Source organism: Melospiza georgiana, chromosome 3 (assembly GCF_028018845.1).
Source record: "Melospiza georgiana isolate bMelGeo1 chromosome 3, bMelGeo1.pri, whole genome shotgun sequence".
Taxonomy (NCBI): Eukaryota; Metazoa; Chordata; class Aves; order Passeriformes; family Passerellidae; genus Melospiza; species Melospiza georgiana.
In genome coordinates, this window is record NC_080432.1 from 18,751,204 (window position 1) to 18,776,820 (window position 25,617).

Consider the following 25,617-nt stretch of genomic DNA (forward strand, 5'->3'; position numbering starts at 1 on the left):
TGGAAGTAGAATGCTTTTCTTCTTGCAATTGCATGCAGAATCTGCTTGCTTTGTGTAAGTTAAGGCACATTCATGTTTGCATATTACTTGTATGTAGCTTGATTATCTTCACCTGACCATGCTCTTGTTGAGGTCTCAGGCTGCTGCCTGTGGCTCAAATGACAGTGAAGCACAGCCACTGTAACAAGAGAGAGAGGAAAACAAAGTTAAATTTAGTAAAAAGACCTGTAGCAAGCATGTATAGTTGCATTTCTAGCATACAGTCAGCCTGTTGTTACAGAAGTAATTTTAGAATCTTTCCTGAGTGATTTAAATTTATATTTCACTTAAATCAGAGTTTTGGGATTCTCAGGTTCAGAAATAAGTTATGTTCAGGTAATAAGCAAGTCAGACACACGTAGGAGGGTACTTTTCTCCAAATTTAGTCCTTTCTACAGGGCACACATGAAAGGTAGAAAGAAGCAGATGTGAGCAAGACTGTCAGTCTTGCCTACACAAGTGCACCTATATTTTGGTTTGTGGACAGAAAAAGCAGGGAAGAAGCCAAAATTACTGCCAGCAAAGGGATAAAGGGCTTCTGGTGCAAGTAACTGTGTCTGTTAGAGAATATGTTGTGATGTAGGAACATCTTTAAAAGGTAACCTCTCTATGGCTGCTTATGTAGATAAATCCAACACAAATATGAGTACTTATAACCAGCCATCCTCAGTCAGAATGGAGCAGGACAGACTCTACATTCCCCCCCAACATTCCCTCCCCCCCCCCAAAAAAAAAATGAAAACAAATGTTTTAAAGCTAAATGAACTTACATTAACAAGGTTCAATTCTATTGTCCCACTTTTCTCAGTATCCAGTTTTCTAAACATTTCTGTGGTTGGAGAGAGATGACAGACAACAGTAAATACAGGAATTTGAAAGTCTTCCCTTTCCTTGCACTTCAGGATCAATAAGGAATTTAGTCTCAGAATCTAAAACTTGACAATGGCCTACACCCCAAATCAGACAAAGTCATTGTGCAGGAGCAAGACTGAACATTTTAAATTGCTGTCTAGTATTTTTTAATTTTTTAATCAACATCAGAGTTGTTTGCAGGGAAGACCATCTGTGGTTCAGCAGCCTGGCCTAAAAGACTGATTCCTGGATCTAAGAGAAGCCAGATTAACATCTCAGGTTTGAATTTGTCTGAGCACCGTATCCTGGGCTTCATGGACAGTTTTCCTGCTGGAACCCCAAGGCAGCAGAGCCTGCCTGGTTACTGAGGGTGCACTCACTGAACAAGGTTTCGAGCCGAATCAAACAGCGCACGAAGTTGTCAAAGTCAATGACGAGATCCTCATCAGCAAAACGAGCCACGATGACCTGATGTAACTGGCAGTTCAGTTTGAACCCTGGAAATACAATGCCAAGGATTTCAAAGACTCTTAAAGACTATTAAAGACTATTTCCAAAGAGTAAACATAGGTACGAAATGAAATGCCTGATCCTGCGTGGTGGCAGGAGGGGAAGGCCCCAGAGTGCCCAAAATTCAGTAATTTAAGATGGGACTGTATGGCTCTGAGCATCTCTCAACCCTGCTTGAAACTGATGGAATCTATAAGAGAAGAGGAGATAGATCAATATAAATACCTGCTGTTTCCAGTGCCCTCCTCATCTCATACGAGTTCATGGTACCCGATCGATCCACATCAATTTCTCTGTAAATTTTCTGCAAAACACAAAACCCAAAGGGAAACCTTGACAATAATGCAGAGCATGGTTTGGCCTCTGGCAGAAGCGAAACATCTTGAAATGCAGCCTTAAAGCCCTTTGCAACATTGATCTGAAGGACTTGGTACTTACTTTTTAAAGTCACTTTTAAAAGAAATGGATGTAAGTTTTTTTAATGCAGTAGCCAGAGCAGATAAAGACGAAACCTGGGGGACTACAGACACACAGTCCCTGCTCTGGGAAAGGTGACTGGGCACATTGTATGGCACAAATCAGTCTACAGCCACTTCTAGGTGTGATTGTTCTCCCAAAGGGGTTGTGCTTTACCTGGTATTTCTGAATCTTTGTCCAGAGGGTGTGGAACTCCTTCAGTCCCAGTTTGCCACTCCCATCATTCTTCTCTGAGTTAAGGAAGTTTGTTCAGAGGGAACAAAAAGGGGTTTCCTCTCCCTCTGCTGGGTTTACCTGCATGGGCAGTTATGGCTTTAAAAAAATTGCAAACAGAAGAGGGATTCAAGTCCTCTCTGAAGGACTCATCCTCTATCCAGGACACAACCTGAAGAATACACAATTGTTGCGCAAGCTATCTTTCTAAATCATTAAGATCATTAATTTAAATCATGATCAGCTCACAAGCTCTTTCTGCACCCCTGCTGCAGGTCTCTGTCTTTCCACTACAAGTATGAACGAGGCAGGATGATTCCATTTTGTTCTGCACTGTGGGTTCAACACCTGCAGTTACTGGAGCACAAGTCCTGGGTCTGGGTTATAAACAGGAAAAGCCACAGCCAAGCCTGCTATTTGGAGACCTTCAGCTCCTGAGCAAACAGCTAACAAAAGAACCTGGGCATGGCATTGCTCCCAACACCTGCCATGGAGTGCCTATGGACTGCTGTATTTTACACCAAATTATAGAAAAGTATCACCTTGTGTGGGTAATTTTCCCTTTTTCCAACTCTGCAATTCAGCTCCCACTGCACAGAGAAGCTGAACACAGCTATTGTTAGACTTGATCCTTCATCCTACACTTCTGCCTGGATCTTTGGAGTAAAAGCTCCTAAAATCCTGCATACTCTCTGCTTCCTGTGTGGCATGTCAAAACAAAACACTGTTATTTGTGTCCCTAATTTTCCATTTGCTAAGTCCCTGTGGCTTTGTGATGCTCTTACCAACTCCAGCCAGATAACAGAGAGGTGAAACAACCCAGGCCATCCTCACCATGCTGAGAGCCTCTTCCCAGCACAGACATCACCTTGACCCCAGCTAAACCAGAACACCCAACAACTGGGAAGGCTTCCAAGCAGACTTTGTTTGATAATGGATTTTCCCACTGCCTGGGATAACACATCTCTGAACAACAATGACAAGGGAGTGGCTTTCCCAGGGGAATCAGGGTAAAGCCAGCTTTTCCACCTCAGGAGCCATTAGTACACCAGGATGGACCCACCAGGGAGCAGGGGCAGCTGGCCTGCTTCAGCACAGTCAGGGGAATGTCATCTAGGAAGAGCTTTAAAGGATACATCTAACAGGTCAACCATTATTTTGCATGTCTCAATACTAAAGCCATCAGATTTAATATCTTGGCCTGTAAAGAAAGAGCAAAAGACAGGATTACCACTGCATGCTGTACCACAGCACCTTCCTAAATAGCTCATGAAAAAAAACCAGCTTTTATTTGCTTCCAATGGTGCCATCCCTTGAGCTGGGATGTGTCCCCAAGCAAAGAGCCTGAGTAGTCTGGTCTGTAGGCGTGCTGCAGGAGCAAGAGACAGACACAAAAGCTTTCCTGCTCCTCCTGTCTGCCTGCAAAGTGGACTTCTGTGGGCAATGTGGACCTGCAGCTTAGGAAGGTCAGCAGGAGGTGGCTTCATGAAAGGCTGAAGATGAAGCCAAGCTTGGTAGCCAGCAACAGCCCATTGCTGGTTACTGGCTGCTGCACACAGACATACAGCACAGCCCTGACCACCTGATAAGATTTCACTCTGGACACTGAAGACACTTATTTATCCAAGCACTTGTTCCTCGAGCAGTGTTTAGTAGGAAGGAAGATAATGCAGAGCCATGCTAGGAATCTCTTCACAGAAAGAGAAGCCCAGAGTTTCAAAGTTTCTCCTCCTCCTTAGGGACACCCCAGACCATTGGCTGAGCTACTGCTACTCCTGGGTGGTTCAGGATTAAAACAGCAGCAATAGCTCTCTTGATTATTATAATGGATTATTCAAATCCATCCCTCTTCCTGGCAGCCAACTCCCAGTGGCAGATGCTGGGATAAAAGACACCCATCTGTACCCTGCCAAAGCACACAACTTGTGAGACACCTCCTGGGCTGGCACGGCCCCAGTGTTTCTGCAGCCCCCTGAAGCAGCAGAGAGAGCACATGGCCGTGGCCATATGGAGAACCAAGCAGCAGGGTCTGGGGCAGAGCCCAGCTCTGACCCTGCCCAGGTCAGCAGTGCCCTCTGTGCCCCCATGTCCACTGTGGAAACCTGCTGGTGGCATCTGAAACTGCTGGTGGAGGAAGCACTCACGTTTAGCCAGGATTTTATTCAAGATGCTGCGCAGTTCGAAGGCAGAGATCTCTGCATCCTGTGGAAAAGAGGAAAACAAATTTCTCACCCTGAGCTCCTTTAGGTAAGATGGGCGATTTCTAACACTCCTTTGAGTTCAGCTTCCTTGAATGGAAGCAAGTGGGAAGCTCTCCCCACCTCCCATTCCCAGGAGCACCACCAGTTCCCAGAGACTTGTGGCATTCACATTCTCTGAAAAATTCCTTTGCCCAGGATTTTTCTCCTGGGAAGCTGAGAAGCCTCAGAGAAAAAGAAAACAATTCTTCATTTGCTTCTCCTGTGTTGTGTTCATGTGGAATGTGTTTGGAGATAGTTTAATTGGATTCTGGTGTGAGTTGTTTTGACTCTTTGGCCAATCAGGGCCATCTGTGTTGGGACTCTGGAGAGAGTAATGAGTTTTCATTATCATCTTTTTAGCGTTTAGTAAGTATCCTTTCTGTATTCTTTAATATAGTTTAGTTTAGTTTATATTCTTTAATATAATATAGTATCATAAAACAATAAATTAATCTTCTGAGAACATGGAGTCAGATTCATCATTCCTCCCTGCCATGGGGATCCCTGCAAATCCAATAGAGATTAGCACACCCAGCAGCAAGGTGTGCCCTAGGCAAGAGCAGTCTGGGGAGAAGCCCAGCCCAGCTATATGCTCTGCCCAAGGACAGAATTTGGGCCCTGCAGATAAAAGCTAAGCCCACAGTTCAAAAGGAGCAGAGATTGCTCACCAGGAGTGCTCAGAAATCCTCTGTGGGAGAAGGTGGGTGACTGCACAGGTTCTGGGATGTACAATTGCGCTCACACCTGAGAGCTGACTCTGCACAAGAACTAAACTCTGTCCTGGGGGAGGCATCTCTCTTACCCACTTATTGTATTTGCAGGGTCCCCCATGGCAGGAAGGAACGATGAGTCTGACTCCATGTTCTCAGAAGGCTAATTTATTATTTTATGATACTATATTATATTGAAGAATACTATGCTATATTATACTAAAGGATACAGAAAGGATACTTACAGAATGCTAAAAAGATAATAATGAAAACTCGTGACTCTCTCCAGAGCCCTGACACAGCTTGGCCCCAATCTGCCTAAGAGTCAAAACAACTCACAGCAGAAATCCAATGAAACAATCACCTGTGGGGAAACCATCTCCAAACTCATTCCAAAGGAGCAAAACACAGGAGAAACAAATGCGATAATAATTATTTTCCTTTTCTCTGAGGCTTCTCAGCTTCCCACGAGAAAAATCCTGGGTGAAGGAATTCTTCATAAAATGTGACACCCACTCACCAGGATGCCAGTAAGATATTACCAGAAAAACACTCACATTTCCTGCTAGCTGCCCAAAAAGCTTTTTAAAACTGGGTTCGATGTCATCTTCACTGATCTCAGTCTAAAAGACAGAAACAGAAAATGTCAAAAGGGGGAAACTGTCTGCCTGAGAAACACTTAATGCATTTCCTTGTCCTTAGTGAAAAATCCAACTGGCAAGATTGAAGGTACAAAGTAGTTTTTACTATGATTTTATTCAGTTTTATTTTCAGGGACACCTCAAAATACTGGTAATTGTAAATGCTGGGAAAAACACCCACTACACATGGGGTAGCTGCATTAGTAGGCAAAGCATCCCCTGCTCCAGCAAGACTAAACATATGGTGAGCCACCAGTTACTGCTGGAAACAGCATTACATGCAGGAAGGGCCCTGCTGCTGAAAGCTGCACTCCTGGAGTCCTGGAGAACAAACAGAATTTCCTGTGCCTCCAGTTAACTCTTGAGATGCACCTCTGCCTGGGAAGTCCAAGTTCTAGATAAAGGACAACCCTTTTTTCCATTACATTCCTGAGGATATTTCCATTTGCTTGACATCCAGATATGGATATTGAAAGATATTTTCCCATTCTCCCATAGTGGGACAACATTTCTTGATAATGCCTATAGAAAACATCACCCTGCACAGGGAATAGGCACTCCAACCCCTTACAACAAAATTATCTCAATTGAAAACATTTCATTTGATGTACCTCATCAAAATTGCCTTCAATTTCATCATCTATCACCCTAGAAAGAGAAAGAAATCAATATTCAAATCAAAACAAGTCATGTTTATGACACTTTTCCTTCAAGCTTCAGTTAAAGAGAGTTTTTTTAAAATATGGAAATAATAATGAGCATTCAAAAAAATTACTGGATTAATTAGCTATGGACACAGCATAGCACAGAGAAAGTTGTATTTTGCCAGCTGTGGCAACAAGAGGTTGGAAAGACACTACAAATTGTAGTGCCACAGACAGGATTTTGGGGCTCACACAACTCTTTGGGTCTTCTTTTGCCTACTTAGCACAGGACCAGGTTCTTGGGAACAAATCAAACTTTAGTCTAGTAATTTCTTCTTTAAAACAGCAAAAAAGTGAGAGCCCTAAAGCAATTCTGATGTGTCTCATGCTGAGGGAGCAGCAGACCTACAGATGGTACCCAAGAACTCCTAAGGGCCCATCAAAAGCTGAATAATGAATTATTCAATCCAACAAACACCCTGGGTTTCCCACTGCTGCAGGAATATGCAGCAAAATATTACAGAACAGAGGAAGGTTTCTGCTTGGTTAGAATCAGGGTAACTCAATCCAAAAGAGCCCACAGCCCTTCCTCAGGCTTTAGCCCAGCTGCTCTTTAAGATGTGACATGTCTAAGCCTTTTCATTTTAATTAAATAGGAATTGGGATAACAAAAGCAATAAAATTTAAATAATAATAACAATAATAATAACATAAATAACAATAATCTCCCCCACGTGCCCACTGCTGTAATATGGTCACCACAAGCTACCCACGTGGAGTTTGCATTTTTTTCAGAGAAGACCCTGAGGCAGAAGTCTCCGTTCTTGTCGGGCTCAAAGGTGGAGGGCACGATGATGTATTCCCCTGCAGGCAGCTTGAAGCGGTTCAGCACCTCCCGCAGGTTGATGAAGGTATTGGATTTTTCCCGGGCTTTGTTGGTCAGGAAGAAGTTTTTGCTCAGATGAATATTTGTCTGGCCAGAAAACTTAGGAAAAGCAAAGAAAGGGTGAAAAAAAACAAAACCCCACTGCAGTCTGCATGTGTTCACGTTTACAAATTTAAAATAGCTTAGACGTGTCTGGGGAAAAGGAAATATAAAAGATGTCAGCTTGACAGAACTGAAAAAGAAGAGAAAGGGAGTGGGACTCCTGAGATGTGGCTGCAAATGTATTTTGCAGATCATTGCAGTAAATCATTCAGGTCATGCTTTTGTTTTGCAGATGATGATAGGTGGCTGAAGACATTGGGCACATTCTTCCACCAATCATTTTTCTTTAAATTGAGATGGCACATGAGCCATGTCCCTCTGGTCCCCAGAGCTGCTGCCACCTGCAGCTCAGCTCTGCCTCCCAGGTCTGAGAATAAAAAAAAAAACCCAAAATAATGATATAAAATTATATCTGGAGTGAAACATCTAGTGAAAGGTGTCCCTGCTCATTACAGGGGGTTGGAACTGGGTGATCTTTAAGGTCCCTTCCAACCCAAACCATTCTGTGATCTTCCAGAATGAACTATTTTTGCAGAGTCTTACAGGTGAGCTGCTTCAGCTCTAGAAACCAGCTTCAGGAATGTGCATCTTTCAGAAACCTCCTCCTTCCTGTCCTCCCAGATTTTTAAGAATGAAGAAAAAATTTGAAAAACCTGTTAGACCTGCTGCACAGTGGGAGATAAAACTCCACCTTCTGGGGGCAAGAAGAGTGAGAATCAGTTTTCTTATGGAAATGAAATATTTGGACAACTAGGGTGAGTGACAGAGTACTGCTAAGGCATTAAAAAGTACATAAAAAATTTAATTAACCAGCAGCACCATTTCTTTTCCCGATGAAACCATACTTTACATAAAAGCCACTGGTTTGGACACAGCCTCAGGAGGCACAGGATGCCCCAGCTGCTTCCCACAGACCCTCACAGGGACAGCAAAACCCAGTATGGGGTTACCCAGGGGTTCTGCTGAGCTTCAGTCCTTCCTCTGAGGAGCAACAGCTCACAGGTATTGCTGCATTGCCACCCTCTGTGACCCCCAGGGTGCACTATTAGCTGCCTGCAGGTAGAAATGGAGAGAAACCAAAAGAGGTGGTGCTTAGGGAAATGAATATCAACACCTCCTTGGAATATTATTCACGAGTCAAACATGAACTCTGTGCAAACCTGGAAAAAGCAGCTGTGCTCTGGGGGAGCAAGTGTGGGGCTGGGCTGAGAGGAGAGCCACAGAAGAGTTGCTCTGGGGAGTTTTTGCAGCACTGAACACTCTTATCCCAATAGAGGACACTCTAAAAATGCAATGTGGGCTCAAGGCCCCTTGCAGAATCAATGGCCTCCAACTGTAGACTCTGTGCAGTCATGTTGTCCTGCAGGGAAGTGGGGTCCTCTGAACCTCTTTTTCCCATCAGTCACTGAGCCCCAGCTCTGCACCTCGACCACCAACCCATGGCACATACCTCTGGGGGCACCTGCGGGGAGAAAAGGACAGAGTTATTTGCTGCTTGAATGGTGAATGGCATCTCCATCTGCTTATCACCATTACTTAGCAAGGACAACCACATTCTTGGGGGAAAAAAAAAGGCAAAACAAAACAAAAGAAAAGAAGACTTGGCTTGAGAGGTAAGTAGGTGTTGAGCCCACACCACCCAAGGCCAAGTGCTGGCTCAGCTCCCAGCTCCATCCCTGGGGCAGGTGAGGCTCACCTGGGGCAGTGTGAGCACAGCCACAGCCAGGCTGGTTGTGGCTTCCTGATGAATCTCCTCCCTGCAGCCCACCAGGATTGTTATAGGAGGTTCAATTTCTCTACTATTCCTCCCCACTCTACTATTCACTCCTGGCCCTCTGACCTTTCCATCAGCAGGAAAGGAGGCAGGGGCTAAGCAAGCACGACACAGCTCTTTGTTTCTTTACAGCCTCCTTGCTGCAGCTGCTGTCCAACTCAGCCCATCTGAGTTCTGATGGAAAGCTCAGCCCAGGAACTGCATTATCCCTTTTATGGGATAGATTAAATTAGATTTTCCCTTTTCCTCCCCAGTCTGGTCAGCCTTCCTTGCCTCATAAATGGCAAAGCCAATGGTGTGCATGTCCTCGCCCATCTTCCTCTGCTTGCGACGGTGCTTCTGGATCAGCCCAATGAGGAAAGTGCAGCCCCCCTCAGGATCATCAGGGTCCTCATCTTCTTCCTCCAGCTTGATCAAATACTGAGGATTCGTCCAGAATGTGTCTGGGAAGTGGATTTAAGCAAACTACTCAGAGGCTTCTTTGATAGCAACAGTGATGATATCTAAACATGTCAGGTGTGACAGATGTGGCTCTGACTGCCAAAATCAGCTGTGAGGAGAGGAAACCAATGTACTGCCCTGCCCACCCCTACCCCAGCCTTTACCACCACAACAGACCCTCTTGAGGGAGCCAAATTTCCCAGACTTTTTGGAGGTTAGTCCTAGATATCCCACAAGCCATCCCAAACCATCTCCTGGAAGCTTCCAGAGAAAGTACAAGCAGGCAACTAAAAGGTTTCCAGATTTTCTTACTTGGGTAGTTCCTGCAGCCCCCTGCAGTGGCTCCTCTCCTCCAGTTGCCATCCAGCTTCTGCAGGCTCCACTTTTTGTACCTGTCACTTGCCAGGGTGTCTGGGGTCAGGTTGCAGATCTCCAGGCGGGAGTAATGCCTCAGGAAGTCATTGAACGCCATCCTGTGGGAGAAACGCCACTGGCAACCTCTCCTCAGCAGGGTTTTCCATCCCACCCCCTTGTCCATCCTCCCTCCCTGCCACTGGGATTCAGCACCAGGGCTTGGGGTGAATTTGCACACTCATCTTGGAGAGCAAACTGGGAGAGCTTGTTTTGCATGAATAAAAACAGAGCAGCTGACATTCCCTGTCACCATCATATTTTCTGGAAAATCTCTTTACCCAGGATTTTTCTCCTGGGAAGCTGAGAAACCTCAGAGAAAAATGAAATCAATAATTATCTCATTTGTTTCTCCTGTGTTTTGCTGCTTTGGAATGTGGTTGGAGATTGTTTACTCACAGGTGATTGTTTCATTGGTTTCTGCTGTGAATTGTTTTGACTCTTTGGCCAATCGGTGCTAGGCTGCGTCAAGACTCTGGAAAGAGTCACGAGTTTTCATTATTATCTTTTTAGCCTTCTGTAAGTGTCCTTTCTGTATTCTTCAGCATAGTATTCTTCAATATATTCTAGTATCATAAAATAATAAATTAGCCTTCTAAGAACATGGAGTCAGATGCCACAGGGCACCCCAAAAATACAACAATTCCCTTCTGCTGGAATGTGACACTCACCAGAACTCCCCATCCTCGTGTCTCCTGGTCAGTCGCTCCCGCACCTCAGGGTCAACACCACTCCAGTTTGGGCAGCTGGAAGAGAACCCCACATCAACCACAGCCCATGGGAAAGGTGAAACTCTCATGTGGCTGTTCTGGCACAAGATCTAACTTTTAGCAGTTCCAGAATTCTCACATCACTGCAGAATTAAAAATAGATTTTATTTTTTATTTTTAAAAAATAATGTGCACCTGGCACATAAAATACCTCACTTCTCAAATATCCAAGGTAAAGGATGAGAAACAGAGTATTATTTTTAGAAAGTGCAATGTCTGGACTGAGACAGAAAAAGAAAGAGTCAGAATAAAAACTGCCCAGCCACAGAAGTGAGTAAACTCCAGCTTTCATGGTAACAGCAGAAATGGACTTTTAAAGCCTTTTTACAAAGTGAATTTTCAGAAGCTCACCACTGAATCCAGGCTGTTAATTAAGCAGAAACTACAGGGAGTTTTCTAGGATGCACCAACCAAATCTCTGCATCTTACACAAAGGCTGGAATTTGCATGAAAGGCACCACACACTGTGATGGCTGCCAGGGAGATGACAGCAAGGGGATGCTTCTCTCTGAAACAGTTCCATGTGAACACCACATCCAGACAGGACTTACAGAGGAATTTCAGGCAGGGAACAGACAGAAAAGCACAAAACCACAACTGCAGCCCTGCAGTAAAGGGCTACTGGCAACAAGGAAGCCATTGACTCACTTGTCATTCCACTTCCCAGTCCACTCCACTTCCCCCCAGGGATTTCGGATTCTGATCAGCTTCTGCACGGTTCCTCGGAAGTTCACCTGGTGGGATCAGAAGTGGATGAAGAATCACCAGGGACTCAGCACCATGCTCCCTCCCTCATCCTCTCCAGTAATTAAAAACATGACAGAGGAAGTATGTCGGTGCTGGGCATGACAACATGCACACATTTGGGCCAAAAGACAAAAGTCCAACCGGTTCTGAGTGAGCTTCACACAGCCAGGCTTGTCCAGAGAAGTTTTACAGCATGCACAAACCAAAGCCCATGAAAACCAAAATGTCTGATTTGTGCTGCTTAAAAAATCACCTTTGATAGGCTTACAAGCAAAGGGAATGTAAAACTGTTACACAAAAGCCAAAACCAGGTACTGAGATATTTCTCAAAGTCATCACTAAGGTATAAATTGTCCGTCGCAGACATTTTTTCATAGAAATCCTTTCTTTGGGATTTGTGCATCTTCTGGGAAGCAGAGGCCCCAGAAAGAGAATGTAAACAATGATTATCAGCTGCTGTGGAATGCAATAGGATGCACCTGTGATTGGTTCATGTTCCATGTGTACAATTAAGGGCCAATCACAGGGCAAGCTCTCTGGAACACAGGGACAGAGAACTCTCTTGTTTTTAGATTCTTTTCTATTCTATTCTTAGCTTAGCAGCCTTTGCAACTTCTCTCCTTATTCTTTTGAGTATAGTTATAATGTATTATATATCTTATATCAATAAATCCAGCCTTCTGATCAAGAAACAAGATTCTCATCCTTCTCTCACCATGGAGACCGTTTCAGGTCGCTGTAATATTTGTCTCTTCACATTCAAATGCCTTTTTACCCCTGTGTTTCTATGTTAGAGGAGCCAGGACACTGAGACTGGCCACAACCCCTCTGACCATAGCAATGCCCCACAGAGCAGCAGCCTCAGCCCCTCCTCTTGTCATCTGCAGGTCTCTGCAGTCCAGGGATGACACCCCAGTTGAAATATCCTTACAGAGTCTGCACATATCTCCAAAGGAGCAGCCTGGATAAATCATGCCCACTTGTGAATTAAGGTGAACAAACTCCCTCCTTCATGCTTTTGCTGTGAGAAGAAGACCAAATGCACACCCACAAACCAGCACAGCATGTCAGCAGCTCTCTACACCTCACCCTGAACTTTCAAAAAGTATTTCAGAAACAATTACCAGTGAACTAAGCAAAAACCCACTGCACACATGGAAGGATGCCATGATCTGCTTCGTTTTGTCTTGCCTTCACCAGTCACCCACTCTTGGGCAGGCCTCTTGTGCTTGGACACCAAGCCCAGCTGAAATGTGCTGCTCAGCAGGCACTTTGGGGACAATAATACATGGGGTTTTTGGGGTTTTTTGTTGTCAGGACACTTCTTGCTGTGCTTCTAAGGTAAAAAGAGTATGGCCTGCTGTACAGAAGTGCACTGAAGGGCCTGGTCACCAGCAGAGGACAGCATGCCTTCTGCACAGAGCTGCTCACCACCCTGCTCAGTGGGAATTAGCCATGCTCATGGAATAAGAGGGTTTTGTTTTGGTCAAACACCCAAGAAGGCAAATCTGTGTTTATCCAAAACATGCCAACTAATCAAGCATTTCTTCAGAAAGAAGAGACTCAAAACCCAATCCAGCAAAATGGCTGACACTTAGGAATTTGCAGTGTTTGAAGAAGATGGGTTTGTGGCTGCCCCACACAGCCCCTGCTGCACCTTGGGGTGGCACACCTACCTGCTCTGCCCCGGTGACCGAGTACGCGTGTCCCTTCACCAGCTTCTGGGAGGTGACTGCTTCTGTTTCTGCAGCACTGGTGATCTGCAGGGCAAAGCACATCAGTGACTGCAGCTTCCCATGGGCAGGGGATCCAGCAGAACAGAGCTTCTCCTCCCAAGAGAGCTGTCAGCTCGCTGGGAGGCTGCAGGAGTGGTTTGGCTGCTGCACAAAAGCCACAAGTGTGACAGAGCAGGGAGAGGGGACAGCAGCACGTGGGGTGGTGCTGGGACCCCAGGGACTTTGCCATGTTTGTGGCATGGGGTGCACACCAGAAGCCTGGCACTGCAGCAAAGTTCCCTCCTGGCTCCAGAACACTCAGTGTGGTGCAGCCACTCTTGTGCACCTCCAAAGGGGATGCACACCATAAACTCCAAGTTCTCAAGGGACCAGCAGAATAACAGGGAGTGACTGGCCTGAGGCTCCACTGGGATCACACCAGCTCCAGCAAATTTCAGGGTCAAGACACCCCCTGCAGTTCCAAAGCAGGGTGGGAGGCTCCTCTCCCTTTCCCCAGCCCTGGGATCTGCCCTGCAGGGCAGCAAGGGAAGAGGCTGACCTTTGGATGCCATTCCTACCTGAGGGCACATCCCTCTCAATTTTTCAGAGCCACTTCTTGGGCAGTCTGGCCTTTAAACACTTCAGAGAAAAGACACTTCTTGGCAGACAGTGAAATGTGTGGCTGTCATTGTCTTTCCACCATTTCAGAAGTGTGGGACCTCTAAACAATCATATTTGAAGCTTAAACAAACAGAGAGGATTGGATGGAGCAGGCAGGATTCCTGCTGTCAGTTACTGCCCAACAGCTCACTCTCCATTTAATGCTTAATCTCTGTGTCTCTATTTCTCTTACAGAAGAGAAAGAAAGATTTTATAAGTTTTTTTTTTTCAAAGGATAAACTCAGCAACAGTTAATTTACACTACAGAAAGTGGCAGCACTTGTCAACAACATAATATATCTACTCTCCCCCCCACCCACCTAAGGGATTTGTAGAAGTCTGGGGCAAAACTCCAGATGTCAGATTCTTATCTAAATGCAAACAAGTAAAACAGGCCTTGAAAATACCATGAAGTCAAACTGACATTAACCAAGCACTTTTCCTGCTGTGAAGCTTCCCTCTCCTGGAACTCTGATTCAACTTGAAAAATGGGAGGAAACATTTACATTTATACTATGAATGGAGTTTTTGTAAACAATTTACCTTCCCTTTAGACATAACTAAGATGCAATCTCATTTGGGAGGAGGGTGATTACCACAGTAACAATACCTAGACTCATTTCAGTAAGGCTAAAAGCAATGCTGAGTCCTTGAAGGCAGGGCCAAAACTCCTCTTTTCTGTCCCATGTGGGTCCAGCTTCTGACAATGTGTTTTCCTATAAAACCTTTCAGAGGTCTGGCAGCAGTCTGAGCTTCTCTGCTTCAAGAACAGAGCCCAGATTTTTTGGGAACATTTCAGGTACAACTTGTGCAACAAAAAGGCTGCAGCAAGGATGGACATTGTCACCTCTGAGCAGGAGTCATTAGCAGCAGCTCTCTCAGCCTGTGCCATCCTGCTGCCAGGTTTTCTTAGGAACACAGATGCCCATCAGCACCCCTGACAAGTTCCCTGTGTGATTCACTACCCTCAACCTACCACACAGCAGAAGGACTCATGGAAGAAGCACAAGAGAGGGAATGAATTTTTTACATGAACTAATGATGTTTAGTTTCAGCCTAGCCCCCATGGAGGGCACATGTCTGAGTCACATCTGTGAGTCAAATTCAGGCACAAGGCAGAGCAAGGAGCCACAGGCAGAGGGGGCTGGAATGATGCTGTGTGCAGCTCCTGCAGGTGCAGCACAGCTCCACCCCAGCCTGTGTGCTCAGCAAGAACCCAGAAATCAGCCTGCAAACTCACATCAATGGAGCAGCCAAGGAGAGAGCCTTTCTGGAGTGCCTTCTGGATGATCTTGAAGAGGTTGGGGGGTGGCTTCTGCAGCTCGTACCACTCTGCAATGCCACCAGTGAAGTCCTCGAAGCCTTCGGTGGTGGTGCCACCAGAGAGGGACTCATAGGAGCCATTCAGCCTGCACAAAATGGGGCACAGACACAACCATGAGGCTTCCTGTTCTCTTCTCACTAACACCCAACCATCAGGCTCCCTGCTCTCCCCTTCCTTCAGGAGGCAAAATGTGTCAGCTGTCACAGCATTGCTGCTTTCAGGAGCATTACAGCAGCTACAAATGTGCCCCTCCATTCAGCTTTGCTTCTTAGACCTCTGTACTTGGAAAACTCAGCACAAAATATTAAACAATCATGTCTACACCTTGCAGGTTCAGTCATATCAATAACAGGAATCATGAACACTATCTGAAGAAAAAAGAATATATTAAAAAAATATCAAGACCAAACAATTTGCCTCTCTAGTTCCACAGTCTTTAAATCCCTTTAACAGTTATGGGTCTGAACTTCAACAGATCTAAATTTCTTAAATCAATTCAAAATAGTAGAGTTAGAGGATAGAATTTCTCTCTGGCCATCCCAAAAATGGAGATTCAGGTATGAGCACTGAACACAGCCCTGGGCACACGGACTGATGTGCTCTGCACACTGAAGCACTGGCAGCTGCCAAGCCCTTAGAGGTGCATAGAGCACACAAAATGGAGCTTCCCAGGCCCTGGTGACAGCAGGCTGCTCCAGAACAGCCTCACCATGAGATGCAAGATCTGCTTTTCTTGGCTAGCAACAAACCCAATGCTTTTGGCTCCTTGTTTTAGGTATCTGTCAACAGAGCCGTACCAAGGAGCCATTGTGGGATATCCCAGCAGAAAGCCATTTTGTGGGACACCCCAGAAGCTGCAAAGGCTGACAAGCAGACTGACACTCTGAATGCACAGTCACCATGCAGCTGGGGGTGCTGTGGGGGATGTGAGGGGGGAAGCCTGGCCCTGACTCACTTGGCATAGGCCTTCTCCAGCAGCGCGCTCCAGAACTCGGCACCCTCGGCTGAGTGCACGAAGAGCAGCTCCCCGTTCTTGGTGGGCAGCCTGTCGTCCACCACCACGTCCACCCACTCCCCATACTGCCAGAACTGAGGGAAGAGAGCACAAACATCCATCACCACCCATGCTGGTGCATGATCACCGTCCCATCACCAGAATATTTGTCTTTGAACATCGATTTCCCTGGAGAAAAGCAATCCCTGAAAAAACAATCCCCGTGTCCCAGCCAGCTTCACCCACCCTATTCAGGGATGCACATACTCACATACCCTTCCTCAGGGAGGAAGGACCACAAGGGCAGCCCCTGCTCCCAGATCTTTGATTAATGGCCTTGTTCCTTCCACCACCCTTTTTAGATGTCTCCTTTTTTTCTGTCTGGCTCTTTGACATCCCACAAAGCCATGCCAGGAAACACACATGGATACATAACCAGCCACATTGGCTCCTGCTCAATAGCACTGAGAGGAAAAGACTGTTTTCCACATACCTGGAAGTGGAAAATTCCTGCATATTTATCCTGGAAGCTCTGGTCCTTGGGAACAACACGGGCCAGAATTTCTTCATTCAGGGTGAGAGAAGCAATGGCTGCCAAGAGCCAACAGTCTCCTGTAAAAAGAAAAGGAAAATAAAAAAACCAGACAGCGTTCATTATTCAAACTTTAGTTTTTGCACTGCATCAGGATTGTGCATTATATGTACATTATATATATAATCAATAATTCCCTCAGCTGGGATAGGATGGTCCCTCCCCTCACAGATCAAATATCCTCCAGATCCAGGCAAGTGTTTCCTCAAGACCAAAGTCATTAAAAAAAGTCAAAGCAGGCTTTTTCTGACCTACCACCACAGTGATCACTTGTTCTGGCACTGTTTGAAAGAAAACTTAATATTCAATGGCGTGCTTGTATGATAGGAAGCAGCACAGAGAAAAGGCAAAGAGCTTGTGGGCACACACTGGTACTTAGGGGTGCAGTTTCTCCTCAGAGGTGTTTTCTCAGACATAAGCTGCATTCTTTTTTCTTCTCCAAGGGAAAAGTTTAATAAACAAGTTTTTAAGTAAGTTTAATAAACATATTCCTTGCTCTCCAGAGACCTGTCCTTTGGGCAAGCTCCCTTTGAGGTTTCTTGCCAGCCTCCCTGCAAACAGGAGCTCCTTTCACCTCACACATTTCTGGAGGCTCTTGCTCCAGGCCTCTCTGTTTAGTCCCATGTCTGGTGTCCAGCACAGTCACCAGAGAGCCAGGAAGGGCCTGAAGGCAGGCTCTGTTCCCAGCCCCACACACCTCCTCATCCTGCCTGGGATGGAGCCAGCACCCACCAGCCCTGCACACCACAGGCTGCCTGGACAGTGTTTTTCCACACCATGCAGAGGGAGGAAGGGACCTCAGCCCTATAAACATTACACCTCTGCTTTCTGGAATTCTTTTCAGAGCCCAGTTTTACTTTCCCAGAGCAGTCACCTCTCTGCTCAGCCATGGGCCTCCTGCAGCCCATTGGTGAGGTGGTCAGAGATTTACAGAGCCAGATGATATCGATGCAGGGCACCCCCAACACTGTGAATAATGTGCTCTGACTCCATGATTTCAGAAGGCTGAACAAATGCTTTATTGAGTTATATTATATTATATTATATTATATTATATTATATTATATTATATTATATTATATTATATTATATTATATTATATTATATTTTTATATTATATTATATTATATCATATCATATCATATCATTATACTAAATTAAAGAGAACCCATGGCTGTTTGAAGACAGTCATGACACAACTTTGACCCAATTGGTCAATCAAGACAAACAACCATCTCCAGAGTCCAATTAATAAATCACTTTGGGTAAACAATCTCCATAACACATTCCACATGTGCCAAACAACAGGAGCAACAAGTAGAGGTAAGAATTGTTTTCTCTTCTCCCTCTTGTGCTGCCTTCTCCAGGAAAATCCCTGGGAGAGAGAATTATGTCTCTCTCTGTTCAGAGAATGTGAATGCCACAAGATGATGCCCTGACTGCCACAGCCCGACACAAAACTCCTTGTTACCATCCCCAGACCTGCTGTTCCCTTGCTTTGTGAACAGAGGGCAGTCAGTATTGCACATGAGATCCCACAGGAGAGTCCTGCAGGGTTGCAGCTTCAATGTGTGAACCTGCCACAGCTGTCAGCAAGCAGCAGTCCCTACACAGCCACCTCTCTGCCATGGGAAAAGGCTCAAAAGCTTATGGGTGAGAAGCTGGGATCCAAATGGGACAAAGTCTCAGGTGAATGAACTCTAAAGCAGCTCTGGAGGTTCAAATCCATCACTCAAGCCCAAATCCATCACTGCTCAGATAACACCAGCAGGAGCATGGACAACCTGCAGCTCCCTCCAGGCTTGGCACAGCTGACCCCCAGAGCAGCTCTGAGAAATACATCTGTCCCACACTTCTTTTCACACCTCAGGAAAGGTGGAAGAGGTGAAATTGCAAAATAGTAATAATTATAATAATAATAACAACAACAACGAACAATCTCAAAACCTAAGGTGCTTATACTGCTTCACAACCTGGAGGGGAAGAACTGAACATAAAACTTCCCCTTCAGCCCCACCTCTGGTTGCTTGTACTGGAATTGAAAAATCAGCCTGTCAGAGAAGTTTTCCAACAGGAAAGTCACCTTGCTATTCTCCTGTGACACACCGTGAAGCAGTGATGAAATTCCCCTCCCTGCTCTGTCACAGGACATCCAGCTGGCCCTGCAAAGTGGGGACTCCTCTCACAGCCTCCTTCAAGGAGCTGAGTGAGACCTCCCCGGGAGCTGCATCCAGAGGCAGCACTGCCCACTGCAAAGGTGTGTGCTGGGAATGAATGACAGGGCCAGGAGGAAAGAGTCTGGCTCAGAGGGCAGCTGTCACACCATTCTTCCCAATAAATATTAGCATTTCCATTCCATACCCAGGGCAGGCAGGGAGCAGCACAGGGAGAGCAAATGAACAACTCCAATGGCCACAGCAGCTCAGGAGGGCTGGCTCAAGAAGCTGATCAGGCCTCCAGATGGTGAACACACACTCCAGTGCTGTAACACATCCTTGAGTCATGCTTCCCCTGGAGGTAAGGAGCAAGGAAATTCCAGGGGAAACACCCTCCAGAGCACCTCCACGCCCACAAGCAGAATTTATAAAGATCTCCCTTGGCTTTCCAGCTGTCTCATCAAGGCAGACTGAAATTACAGCCTGGTGTAGAAATCTCTGTTGAACTTTATACTGGTTTCTAGCAAGAATTTGGAATCAAACACAAATCTTAACTCTGACAACTCTGGGCAAGGTCCTGAGGTTTAAAGGCAGCTGCAGCATGTGTGGAAGACAACCTTTGGTTTCCACACTTAAAAGTGCCCAACAGCCAGGATTTCATCTCTGCCTTGTGAACAGCCATCACTAAATGCACACCTGATAATTCCAGCTCTGGGTGAGAACAGATCTTGTGACTCTACCTGGAGTTCTAGCACCAGGCAAGCTTGAGCAGGGTATTTACCAAATAGCCCGAACTTCCAGAACTGGGGCTTCTGCAAGGTTTTCCTTTGATAGGGAAGGAAAGTCCAAGGAGAGGCTGACAGAAATGCTGCTTAGAGCCTGAAAGGAGTGTTAGCAAGGCTACATTCATCATAAATAATGTCTGTAAATGAACAGTAGGCAGGACAAGGTTATCAGAAAAGGGAATATTCTCAGGCTGTGAGTTTATCTATAACACATATGAACAAGAAGTGCTATTTTTTGTCCTGTCATCCTTACTTTTTCCTGCTTTCAGTGTTTTACTTGTAATTTCCATTTACCCATCTCTGCATTTACCTAATCTCCAGCTCTAAGAAGAACATTAAGAAGTAAAAAAAAAGCAATTGCAAGGCAAGCATAAATAGCCCTAAGGGCTTAAAATTAATCATTCTGGGAAAAAAAAGGCAAACAAAACACACCCATCAAATGCCTGAAGGGCTGTAAGCAAAAGGCAGCTCCTCTGGTCACTGCACAGCTCATGTAAGAGTATGGGGTAAAAGGGAAAATGTTCCTTCTGCCAATCACAGACTCATCTTTATTTTAAAGCAGTCTTAGATTAACAGCTACAGAATGTATTTATAGTAATTAATTAATATTAATTGTGGTATTAAATAATTAAAACATTTAATGTTAATTCAATTGTAATAGTTAATAAAATAATTATTAATAATTTAATTATTAATTAAATTAATACCACAGCACTCCAGAATGTTTTCTGGTAACACGAGGCTATGGCAACCCACTGGCAGTGGAGTGGCTGTCAGCATGAGAAAACCAAGGGTCTGATTTTGGAAATTCAATCTCTTCAATTTGTTATTTTTTCACACCTTTGTTACGTGAGGAGGAGACACCTGCATGCAAACAGCAGCTGGGAGATCCTGTGCTGTTTACACCCCAGTGTTGTGATACCACGGTGACATCCACTCCAAAAAAAGGTGGCTAAGGGTGAACCAGGCTTCCCTGGCTTTGGAGCCTCCCCTCAGCTGTAATGAGTCACCACATCCCACGTGCTGCCATCTGGAGCCAAACACCATCTCTGACTTTGCAGGTCTGATACTGCAAAACCAATTCCAAATCCTCTCCTTCAAAAGGTTTCCTAAGGAAAAGAACCCCAAAACAGCAACAAAACCCAACAGCAACACACCAAAACAAAATAAAAAACTCACAAGGCCAGAATAAAGGATAATCCAAATCCCAAGGGGCAGCAGAACTTTGGTGTCTGGAGAACCTTTTCTGCACTGATGATCAGCTATGCCTAACATGGATCACAGCTTCTTATAGTCCAGGTCCAAAGCAATTAAACAGATTTATGCACCTGGCCAAAGACTCCTGAGCTGAAAGAAACCCTGCTCATTAGCTGAGCTGTTTGTGACGCATTCCCTGCCAAGAAGCTGCCATGCTCTGGGTGCCCCATCTGTCCCTGCAGCACTCCCAGAAGTTCTGAAGGGCTCAGCAACAGCACTGAAACTCCCCATGGGCACAGGTCTGTTGCTTTTTGATCGAGCCTTTTGGGGGATAAATGAGACTACAAAAGCTTCCCATAGAAAAGAAGCAGGATAATAAAAAGTATAGGTTTCCAAAAGCACCTGGCATCTTCCAGTGCAACCTTCTCTAGAACATCCTGAAATGTGATGGGACAAGAACATTCAAAGTAAATACAAAGCTCAAGTAAATGTAAGCTTAAGCAAATTTCTCAATACAAATGCTGGTGTCAGATAAGGCGGTGGAAAAAAAGAGAAAAAGAAAAGAAAAAGAAAAATAAAAAAAAGAAACAGAAAAAAAGAAAAAGAAAAAGAAAACATTTGTACAGTGGATCTACCAGCCCCATTGTGTGAAAGAGCAGAGATTCCATCCAGACTCTTAGGAATTAAGTGGCTACACAGAGTTAAGATCAAAAGCATCTAACTTTTAATCAACAATTGTCGCACAAGACCAAAATCCTGCCCAGATTCATGAGAAGAAAGGCAGAAGAGTCATTGCAGTACTTAGTGACAATGAAGGAGATACAAACAAGAGCACTGACAAACTCTGATTCAGATTCAGTCAGGAGAACAAAAATACCAGTTGTGAGTCACTTCATATCCTCTGGTGATACCATAAACCCCATGAGAACATCTGACTGCTCCAAAGAGCACTAGGGCAGCAAATGCTTTCATCAATTTAAAAACAGAGCTTGGTATTAGCAACAGCAGTTTCACAACTTGAAAATGAAGCTTCAGATCTTTCATTCCCATGCCCTTGGTGCCACAGCATCTGCAGAGAAAAGCTGGAAAAGCAGAAGGCAGAAAGCAATTAAGAGACTCCACTAAGATCTCTACATAAATGCCAGATGTTGAAATGGCATGAAGTAAACTTTAATTTCAATTTGAAGAACTTCTTCCCAGAAAGTTTCATAATAAAAAGAGATAACAGATGGCTGGCACGTGTGTTTAAGCACTGGGACATGCTTCATGCCAAAGCAGTCACAGTGGGAGACATGGTATAAGGTGGAGAGAGCACAGGAAGGAAGGAAGCTGGTGACATGGCAACACCTCAAGGCACAGCAGAGCCAAACCCACCACTACAATGACATTGGGGCATGAGCAGAACCAAGTTCATATTCTAAATATTTTTACTGTCATGGATTTTTTATACAAATTGCATCTGGTTGTCAAAGCACTAACATAAAAACCATATTTTTCTGAATGAAACCATAAGCACAAAATATAAGCTTCTCTGCCTGTTCCATTTTTGGATATGAACCCACAAATAGCAGCAGTGGGAGCAGAAACTAAGAAGTGGCTGTGTGGTGAATATTTGAAAGCAAACAAAGAGAACTGGGTTCCTTTGCCAAGTGCAGCAGCACAGCACGGCTCGTATTAGTCATGTTTCCTACAGGAGAGCTTTCCCTCAACCACATCACTGTCTAACCCAAACTCCTCTCACTAGAGCTATGGAGTAGGAGCCTACTGCTGCCTTCACTTTAATTCTTCTCCTCATACCTCTGCAGACATCCTCCAGCTAAAACCCCTCCTGTCAGGCAAGGCAGGAGAGAGGATTCCACACTGGGACAGCTGTGCCCTCACAGCCAGCCTAAGCCATTTGCTCCCCACTGTCCCTGGGCACTTCCCTGCAGCTCCCAGAGCTTCCCTGGAGAGCCCCACCAAGGGGCTGCCATTGCACAAACTCAACAGAAGCCTTGGCAAAAGCAGAGGGCTCCCAGGCTGGCCCATCCCTCCTGAAACACCCCCGTTTTGTCTTCCTCAAGAGCAGGGAATCCCCCATACAACTTCTTTTCTCTCTACAGCATCTCCCCAGGTTTCAGGAGATTCCTCCTGCCCAGCAGAGGGAAAGGGAAGTCCTGCTATGCACACAGCTGGCTGTTTAAGGCAGAAATGAGCCAGGCTGCTCTCAGGCACATGGATATGGATGAGAACATGAAAGGAGCCAGCCATGATCAGAAAAGCCATGAGGAAAGCAGCGTGTGCCACCCCTGCTTGGTGCATGCAGAGAGGCTGTGCTCAGTAACCACACACAGCAAATGCCAAGGAAAGGTGAGAAAGGTCTGATTTGAAATGAATGGAGGTGGGAGGATGCAAAAGGAGATAACTGGTGCCCTGGGGCAGCACCTGCACAGAAAACTCAGCTCTGTGCCCCAACTTACCTAAGGCCCCTTGGCAGATGTCCGTGCGAGTGGCTCCTCCCGCTATGAACTGGGGGCTGGCACACAGCTCCTGGCAACAAAACAAGCCCGGCATTACACCTGGGCACAGGTATTACACCTGGCTGCGGGTATTACACCTGGGCACAGGCATTACACCTGGCTGCAGGCATTACACCTGGCTGCAGGTGAGGCAGGGAACGAGACCACACTTGCAGCAGATTAACCAAACCATTGACCACAGCAGTGAGCACCACAGAGATGGAGCAGCGCAGGAATGGGTGTGGGCTCCAGACACAGCAAGCACAGTGAGAACCAAGTGGTGACCAAAGCTCGGGCGCAGCCAGCTCACTTCACAGGATGTGTGTGCTGCATTTTCACATGCACAGTGCAGACACTGATCTGCCATTACCTCCCCACCACTGACCACACTGAGGTCTTTCAGAAATGCCTGGGGACACCCCGGAGTCCACCTGACCCCATGGCTCCCATGGCTGGAAGGGAATAAACCGCACGGTGGTCAACTCTGGCTCTGCTGAAGGAAAGAGTTATCGGAAGGAACAGCCCCAAGCGCTACCCAAAGCCATCTGTCCACACGGGGAGTTCTGCACGGAGAGCAAAACGATTTTTGTGACTCGTTTGTTTTCCAGGCAGAGCAAGCCACGCTGCCAGCCCGTCCCCGGAGCAAGGGGGACCCTGCGGTGCCCGGAGCATCCGCAGCCGCACGGGGAGAGCTCACACCGCGCCCCGACCGCCGCCCCGCACGGCTCAACCCACCCAAATTTAGGGGCTGGGGGAAGCAGAAAGCCGGGGGATGCTGTGGAACGATGCTACCGAGCATCCCCCCATCCCCGCCGCCCTACCGTGGGTCTGCGCCAGACGACGCCCTGTGTCTTGTGCGAGCGGGGCCCCAGCTCCCGGTAGCCGAGAGCGCTGGGGCCGGCGGGGAAGGAGGGGTCCTGGAAGAGCCGCCCCTCCTGCAGGCACTGCTGCCGCAGGGTCCCGAAGCGCTGCCCCAGGTAGGGCACAGCCCGGTCGTGCTGCCCGGCGCCCAGCGCCACCGCCCGCTCCTTGGCCAGCGCCTCCGCCATCCCCGCCATCGCTGCCGCCGCCCCGCCCCGGCTCGGCTCAGCCCGGCTCGGCTCGGCCCGGCCCCGCCTGCCAGCCCTCCCTCCCCGCCCGTGCCTCCCGTCGCTCCGTGCCGGCGGAGAAATTTCCCATCTCGGTCTCTGTCCAGCTGCTGCCCCGTGCAGGAGCATCTCTGCCTCACTGAGCGCCTCAGCAGCTTCGCGCCTCTGCTGTCCCTGCCTCACCTGGTTCCGCGTGTAGGCGGCAATTCGAAAAGGTTGGTATTTTCCATGTGAAAACCAGAGCTATCCATATCAATTCTCTAAGTTTAGGAAAAAAAAAAACAAGAAAAAAAACCCCCAAAAAACAACAAAAATCCCCCCCCCCAAACCACCACCACCGCCAAACAAGCAAAAATCCAAAAAAGCCCCAAACCCAAAAAACCAAGACAAACAAAAAACCCCAAAACAACCTCCGCCCCAAAAAACCCTAAACAAAACAAAAAACAACCTAAAAAACCCCAAACAAACAAACAAACAAACAAAAACTCAAAGGAAGGAAAACCCTAATATGGCTCAAATCCCGCAATGGTACATCCCGTTATCACCTTGTCACGACTTTGAACATCCCAAGCACTCACAACTCGATTTGCTGGTGATCACCACAGCACACAGGAGCCACCTGCACTCCCACAAACCCACAAACAGCGAGATTCGCCCGATCCTCCCCAAAACACACACAGACACACAGACACACAGACACACACACACACACACACACACGGTGTGGAGGGAGGGAGTGTCTCATTTTTGGCAGAGAGCTGCTGCCAAGAACGGCTGAAATGCTGCTGCTGGCACCCGTGTAGAGCAGCATCTCTCCGAGGGAGAATTCAAACCATTTGTTTCATATTTTCAGTGTGAGTCAGGGCGTGCTGGAGCCAGGCAGTGTTCCCTGGGCAGCGCACAGATGTTGGGAGCCCTTGGTGCTGCACCCACAGTGGCTGCCCAGCTGCCCTGGAAGGGCAGGCACCTCTTTTTGCACATTGTTTTCTAAGTCCTGGATGCTTGAAACAGTGGTTTGGAGTCATCCTAGCTGACTAAAATGCTTCAAGAACCTAAAATTACTGGCAGTACCGTTTGCTGAGGTGTGGTGGGAAGTTTTCCTTCATTGCTGGTACATGGTGCTCCAAAGCCTTTTGTACCACTGTCTGTTT

At 46.4% G+C, this 25,617-nt stretch overlaps 1 protein-coding gene across 1 annotated transcript; it reads right to left on the reverse strand.

Moving 5' to 3' along the window:
- On the reverse strand, nt 1-24,436 carry LOC131081774 (calpain-2 catalytic subunit). The gene is made up of 21 exons (XM_058021079.1): nt 24,200-24,436; nt 23,340-23,409; nt 16,644-16,762; nt 16,112-16,245; nt 15,073-15,241; nt 13,134-13,217; nt 11,359-11,444; nt 10,612-10,686; nt 9,842-10,002; nt 9,362-9,531; nt 8,765-8,776; nt 7,100-7,311; nt 6,294-6,330; nt 5,599-5,664; nt 4,236-4,293; nt 3,228-3,292; nt 2,035-2,103; nt 1,627-1,705; nt 1,272-1,388; nt 810-868; nt 1-178 (listed from the first exon to the last, which is right to left on the reverse strand). Exons 1-21 carry the CDS (start codon nt 24,434-24,436, stop codon nt 155-157), a joined length of 2,103 nt encoding a protein of 700 aa, XP_057877062.1. The 3' UTR covers nt 1-154.
- Between the last annotated feature and the right edge of the window lie 1,181 nt (nt 24,437-25,617).

Excerpts from the sequence above, each read along its gene's own strand:
- LOC131081774 (XM_058021079.1), bottom strand. The coding sequence starts at position 24,436 with ATGGCGGGGATGGCGGAGGCGCTGGCCAAGGAGCGGGCGGTGGCGCTG. Across the intron at positions 10,003-10,611 it reads CACGAGGATGGGGAGTTCTG|GATGGCGTTCAATGACTTCC; the intron begins GTGAGTGTCACA and ends TTTCTCCCACAG. Across the intron at positions 179-809 it reads TAGAATTGAACCTTGTTAAT|TGGCTGTGCTTCACTGTCAT; the intron begins GTAAGTTCATTT and ends CTCTTGTTACAG.